The following is a 7,421-nucleotide window of genomic DNA, read 5'->3' as shown; positions in this document are numbered from 1 at the left end:
AGTAGTTAATTCCATGGACTTTAATGGAGTTACTCCTGATTTACAGCAAGGAAAATGGGAGGAGAATCAGGCCCTTTATCTTTATTTTAATGATATTTTACAGTTGCATTGTAAGTATTAAGGGTTTCCTGTTTTAAAGAATTGTTCATTTGTGTTTTGTTTTGTTTTTCTAACCGTATGGGAGCTGGTCGAAAGGCTACTGAATCAGCTGGAGAAACTGCATTGACTTCAATGGACTTTGGATCAGATTTGTGATGAACAAAGCAACCTTGTCTTGTCTGAACTTTAAGCACAGAAACACATCTCTGCTTTCAAATAGCTAGGAATGAAAACCTCAGATTTAAAAGAAAAAAAAGTAATTTATGAATCTGCTCTGAGAAGTAAGTTCCCCATTTAATTTTAAGCAGTAACAACCAAAGCCCATCTTCAACTGCACAGAAATCTGTCAAGTATTTGAAGCCACAGACAAAGTTTATTTTAAAACATATTTAAAAATTGCACAATTATAATACAATTTAATATGTGGAAAAGAATCACAGGAAGGCATGCTTCCAATACAGTACAAAAATACTACATTAACTGTGGTGCTCTGCAAATTGAAATCTATAAGCTTAATAAATTAAACACATCAATATACATACAGTTCATTTTTAAGGAAGCAGTTTATTTTAAAGAGCAGTGCAAGAGAACATCAAACTGAAGCATCAGTAAACTACAGCTCTGTGTTTTAATATTTATTCATGGCTAGTAATGCACTGAGTATACAGAGGCAAAGTTACCTATTGTGAGAGACTAACCTGTCACCCCATAGTTATATATAGACACAGATTGCTCAGTCTGGGTCAATTTGAAACAGAATGTAAATATTCAAATATAGGGTTAAATTCGGCCTTAGTTCACACCTTTGCATCCTTAGGCCCCAATCCTTCTAAGGCTTACATGTGTACTTAACCATGGGTCTACAGTGAAGAAAGTTGAGTATGCATGTAAGTCTTTGCTGGATCATGGCATTTGTGAAGTCATTGTGGTTGTCCAGGTGTAACTATGAATAGACCTTATAATCTCTTCTTTCCTGTCTGCCATAAATTGGCTTAAAAAAAAGCCAAAACCTGGTGCAAGATGTAAGGACTTTTATAAAACAGTATGCAGCATATGGCAGAAGCAGCACAGAATGTCTTTCAGAACAATATATTTTTAGTTTAGTCTAGATATGTTGAACACAGATATATAAATATATATATATATATATATATATATATATATAAACATTTTGATTTTTCTAAATTTACAATAAAGTACTGATATTAAAAGGGCTGCTAACTTAAGGATATATTTCTGCCAATGGAAATGACAAATTCTGCAAAAGAGGTGGGGAGCAGGGGCAGGGGAGATCAAACGTATGAAGGTCCTCACCTGGCAAGCTCGCTCAGTGGGACTGCTTGCATGTGAGAGCTTTTGGAGGATCAGGGCCTACTTTAGTAAACTTCAGATTCCTTCTGATTTTTCCTCTATCCCCTCTCCCCCAGCAGTTATTGCTATTCTATGTTCAGAGTCTGTAATCTTCCTCCTTTTTAATGTTGTCACATGTTCTTTTTTCATATTGTCCATATTTGATCAGCTAACTAAGAAGGTAACTAACTTGCATTTCTTCTAGAATGTTTTTTCTGAGAGCATGCAGCTCTCTGTCCCCAATATATTTTCTCTTTCCAATGAAAGGGAGAGTAGAAGAGGGCTATAATAAAGTATTTTATTTCCAGCCTAGATGTTATTTGAAGAGTAGTTAATATTGTACAGTGTATCCATGAGAATCTTTGTTCTCATGTGACTCGTTTATATCTTATAAACATTTCTTAAATGGACCTCGAGTGAGATTGCTCCAGGGCTATTTTATGGTCCAATCTAGTTCTCATTGGCTCCAATGGGGATTGGACTGGGACCTTAGTTCTTGACATCTCTATTGTGGCTGCCAGTCAGGCAGTCAGTTAGTGCCAGTTGTGTTGTAGTATGGATATCCGTGTACTATGAATGGTAGTAAGATCACCTATCTAATCAGTCAGTGTTAGTCACTGTCTTTCTGTGTGACATATAGGCCCAGTTTTTCCAAAAGGGCCATTATTTCTGAGTGTCTAGCCTTGAGGTTTCAGATTTCAGAAAACAGATTTCTCTGTTTGAGAACCACTGCCCTAAAGGCTCTGCAACTGGGAAAATATGGTTTAAATGGCATGAAATACACATTATATTAGAAAGACCCCAAACCTTAGAATAAATTAATTACCTAGCTAGGTAATGAATCTCTTCTGGAGAAACAGGAGAGTAATGAGAATGGAAAGCAGGAAAGTCGGATTAAGAAAAACCAAAGCAGCAGTGCCATTTTGGCTCAGATGCCAATTTCTTGACCCTGTCCCTAAGGTGTCTTAGTTTGTCTTCTCCATCCTGCTGAAAGAGGCAACGGTCACAATCTGAAATTGCTATTTTGTGTTGCAGCTGAGCTCACTGCACTCTCAACAATTATTTTTAGCTTTCTCAGAATTGACCCAACTGTTGAACTGCCCCACAACAGACCAAAGAGGCAGCATGATAACAGAATACTTTGCACTCCTAGTGCTTTTCTTCTGGAGATAGCACAAAGGTGGATGAGAATTATTTCCCCCTTTTTACACCTGGGGGTAAATGAGGGACCCAAGGAGGCTTTGATTTGCCTAAACTGTGTATATTTCTGCATATCTTTTTCCCTCATTCCCTTTCTTACTCCTTTATTTAATCTCTCATATGTTTTCTGTGGAGCTTCCCTTTGTTTTCTGGTAGTTCCAGTTTCCCCCTCTATTTCCCTACTCACCATGTTCTGTGGTATTAAGGCCCAAATGCAAAATCTGAGTAAACAGCTTGAATATTCTTTGTGTCCCTTCCCCCAACACTCTACTGGCAGGGCATGGAATGTCAATTCTACTGCTCTGTGGCTACTACTACAATCCAAGTGCTGTGATAGCATTTATTCCTGCTTCAATTTACCCCCTAATACCTACACAGTTTTGGACAGTGAAGCTATGCAGTTGGTCATCCACTGGCCATATGCAACTGGAGACCATGCATGGCGTTGAGCTTCTTAGGAGCCGCTCAGTGGGCCATTCAGTTCCCTTAGCTGGTCACTCAGTAGCCTGTAACCCCCATGTACGGCAGAACAGCAGTGCTTCTGCTAATTTGGGGTCCTTACATGCCTATGGGAGGCAGGTTTGGTTTCTCTAGATTTGTACATGCAAGTCTCTTCAATGTCAATTGTGTGTGTATATAAACAGGGGAATACAGATTTGAGCTATGTCTCCCCTGTTAAATCAGTAGACATCTGCTTTTCTCCCTCCTTTTTTGGTGGTGGTGATCATGGGGTGTACCCAGGACCCTACATTTAAAAACAAGCTAATAAAGTAGCCACTCTACTAACAGATGGTCCAAAACCAGAGGTATTGTGAACTACTGTCAGTCTTGAAAATCAACCTTGTCATTTTATCTTCGAAAATTCAGGCAGTTAAATTGTTGTTTTGGATGGCATAAAAATAAAACTTTAGCAGGGCTAGATTTACCAGATTTGTAGTAATATAATTATCTGCACAGAGATGTTCTGAAAGAACTTGTGTGATGACAGAGCAAAAAGCTAGATCTGAGCTTTTATGCCTTTTGCTCTGTTGCCTCTATCCAGAGCTGCCGCCTTCTTCTCTTAACACCCAAAAAACCCCACACTTTCCAGATTTCAATTGCAGGACACCCGCCGCTCTGCCTCATTGATAGCTGAGAATTGTCTTCATACATCACTGTCAAAGCAAAAGAGCAAACTGTTGTCAGCTGATATGAATATAGCAAGCCTGGTTCAGCTAAAATGAAATTTCCCAGCCAGCATTTGGTATTCACTGCTTAAAGGAAAACTGCAGTTGTCAGTTGTTATACCCTTATTTATTTACAAATACCTGCCACTGTTTCAGCATTTCTCCATTCTGTGGTGCACCTCTGTGTGGGGCTATTTTAATGATACATTCTTAACAGATGATTTTTAGTTACTGACTTTGTGATTACAATATCGGATAATGATCTCTCTGCACATGAAGCAGTGGGGACTGTTGCCTGGCTTGTTGGAAAAGGTGTGTGCCCCTTTAAGGGCTAGAAACCCAGCCAGTTATTTTCAGCTGCTGCCACAGATCAGGTGAGCTAACTTACCCCTTCCCCACAGTGACTGAAAGAGGTGGGGGACTGTATACGTCCATGCCGGTGCAAGAAAAGCCTTCTTTTACCTAAACCAAGCAGAGGAGCACCTACCCTCCCACCCATGGAAGTAGTGAAATACTGGGTTTTGTCAGGATCCCCTGTGGGCATTGCACTAGTCACTCCTTTCTCAGGTGGGTGTCTGCAAAGGAATTTGCCCCTCACTGCCAGATTGGCCAAGGTGAAGTGTTTTTTTCACCTTTCCCATAGCACAGTGGTACCCCCAACTTTTCCTCTCGCCCCTGACTTACCAATAATGGAATGTGTCCGCGCTTCCCCGGTCAGGAGCAGGGGTGGGGCCAAAGCGGAACTGGGGGGCAGAGCAGGGCAGGGTGGTGCTCCCTCCCCCCACCCGTGGGACCTGGCCAGAGCCCCGCCCCCCCAGATGTTCCTCGGTGCCCCTCTAGGGGGCACGCCCCACAGTTTGTGGACCACTGCCACTGCAGGTTCAGGGGGACCTAGCTGAGCAAACATGAAAGGAGAATGGTGTTGCAACTCATTATGTAAACACTGGGCAGATGTCCAGTGCAAGTATTCCATAGGGAAGGGATACACTGATGAGAGAAAATGGATTGGTCAGGGATTTAAAGGAGGTATTCCTTAAAGGAATAGAAACAGGGTGGGGGTTTCAGGGTTCCTATGACTGGTACGTCAGGGAGCCAACCTCTCCTCCTTCATAGCCTCCTCCCACCCTCATTCGAGGTGTGTGTGTGGGGGGGAATGGTGAGGTCCCAGCGGCAGCTTGGGTGGGGACCAGGATGGGTAAGGGGCAGGGCTGATGGAAACCCTGTGGGGTATATATTGAAATGATTATGTAATCACCTTCATCGTACACTTTTATCTGCCGGGTATTCCCAGACAGTTAAGAATAAAATTGTACTCTAATTAAACCACATCCAATGTCCTCCTTCTGGCATAGCTAAACAAGGTGTTTTCCTTTAAGTGGTTGCTCAAAATAAGAGACAATTGCAAGAAAATTTTTATTTGTACTAATGAAATAGACCCCTTGCCCTACAAACTGTGCAGTGACTTTTTTGATACAGCTCTTTGGGAGCAGGGGAGGGTAAAATGTCATTTAAAGGGACTGTTACTTTCTCCGCTTTCACCTGCAATAGCTACCCTGTCCTGTCCATTCCTGAACACAAACCAACACAGTATATCTTTAATGTAAAAACGTTTTTCACTATTTAGAGAAAGTACTTAAAAAACCCCAACCCAAACCCTAAACCACAATACTTGAAAATTAACTCTGTACAACTCTATAAATCTGTCTTGGATGGATGGATTCCCTTTGTGCTATACATGTGCATTGTACCCAACCCCTAATATGTGCTGAAAAACTCATTCTGAAGTCAGAGTTGAAGGTGCTCAGTACTTCATAGGAAGCATTTGGAACTGTGTAGATTCAGGCTTTATTTTAGAAGCTTTAAACACTAATAAAAACTAAGGTCTTGATTCTGCAACCATTGAGGTCAATCAGAGTTTTGCCATTGATTTCAGTAAGAGCAAGATCAACCTCTATAGCCCCTGTCCTGCAGTCCTTATTCAGGCAAATCTTTTCACTTCAGTGGAAGTTTTCCCCCAGAGTATGTTCTGTAGACATCTGCTCCTAAACAGATTCTTCTTTAGTTTCTGTGGAAAGCTGAAGGAAGAGATTCATTTTTTTTCTAAGATGACATTTACCTCCAGTTAATCTGTATTTTTGTGTGTGTGTGAAACTACTGGTACATGCATAATAAATATTCTATTCACTTTAGATTATAACTGATACCCTATTTGTATTTTTAACACTAGGATTTGGAAAGCTCTCTATCTAGTGTCAAGAAGTTATATTTGGTCCTTTATGCCAACAAGGCTATATATATATATCTCATTAAATCTTTTGTTCCTACTTTAAAAATAAATAAAAGCACAGCATACATTTACAAAAAGATTAAAGTGCTTATGCACATACACAGGCCTGAAACCTACCAGGACCTCCACATAGGCAGAATCCTGCTCTTTGCAGGATTGGGGCCCTAATTGGTACAAACAACAAAAATTCTAGTACAAATTACTGCTTCTGCTTACAAAGCTCATCCCTCTAGTAAATAAAGGGCCCAACCCTGTAAATCCTCCATGTGCAGAATTCCTTCTGAATTCCATCTCCGAGGGCCTGTGAATTAGGTCCAAAAGTAAAATTGAAACAAGGTACCTTTACAAACAAAGCCCTCATTGATTGCAAGCTAATATATTCACCACAAAATATATCTACCGTACATGTACTTCCTGTCAGAGCTATGTGGAAGTAGGATCTTGAAGAGAATGGCCAACAAACAAACAAAAGTATAGGGACTCCACATTGTAGGGGCATGCAGTGTCAATTTAGTGCAATGAGCAATAAGGTTCCTTGGACGTGCTGCTTCCCATTCTAATGCGCAACAAGGATTATTAGGTTTTGTCTTAAATATATTTTCTCTGTATTGGTGTGAGTGTATATATATGCATATCTTGCATGGGATGAAGGTTCTTCGGGTCTGACTGCTTCATCTAGGTCAGGTCTTTGTCAGATTAGCTGCTGTTCGTTTTAATCCTTCATTTGAGTTCAATAGTATTTACAAAGTTTTGTGCTTTTGAAGATTTCCAGGAATTGGCTGATGTCTGATAGAACTTCCCCTAGTGTTCTACGGCCCAGGATCTTTTGGAAAGCGTCCGTAATCATTTTGAAACTGGTAATGAAAGAGTTTTGCATTTTCTAATACATCTTCGTGACTTGGCTGCTTTTTTTTATGGCTCTAGGTTAAAAGCTCTTAACAGAACATCCAGATCACCCAAATTAGCGGCTTGAAATAGTTCTGGCTGGTCCATCATAGACAGAGCGATTCTGAGAGCTGCCCAGATATTGCCTGAAATTTCCAGCTGGGGAACCTGCCGTTGATTCCTGCTCTTTCTTTGCAAACTGAGAGCAGTGAGAAAATTGCTGACAGCCTCTCTGTGTGGGGAGGAGGAAAGAAAGGCAACATCCACATATTACAACATAATATCTTTTGTTTAAAAAATAAAGTATATTTTGTCTTCCTTCTAAGGCATTACAGTAAAATCAAACACATTATCTGACAACATGGGAGACCAAGATCTCTTTGTAGTATTCTTACTTGATCTGCCTTTAACAATTCTGGACAAAAGTGTTGCTG

The 7,421-nt window shown here is 40.5% G+C and overlaps 1 protein-coding gene across 3 annotated transcripts in view; it reads right to left on the bottom strand.

Annotated features, from left to right (window-relative positions):
• Positions 1–455: 455 nt before the first annotated feature.
• Positions 456–7,421, bottom strand: part of PEX5L (peroxisomal biogenesis factor 5 like) — a 162,082-nt gene continuing 155,116 nt past the window's right edge. For all 3 annotated transcript variants that reach the window (XM_038417536.2, XM_038417535.2, XM_043492501.1), the window contains one exon: positions 456–7,219. In XM_038417536.2, the coding sequence (XP_038273464.1) occupies positions 7,015–7,219 (205 nt within the window). In that variant the 3' untranslated portion in view covers positions 456–7,014. The remainder of the gene's footprint in view (positions 7,220–7,421) is intronic.

Source organism: Dermochelys coriacea, chromosome 9 (genome assembly GCF_009764565.3).
Source record: "Dermochelys coriacea isolate rDerCor1 chromosome 9, rDerCor1.pri.v4, whole genome shotgun sequence".
NCBI lineage: Eukaryota > Metazoa > Chordata > Testudines > Dermochelyidae > Dermochelys > Dermochelys coriacea.
Note: the sequence above shows the minus strand (reverse complement) of the source record. Positions and strands in the feature narration are given on the sequence as shown.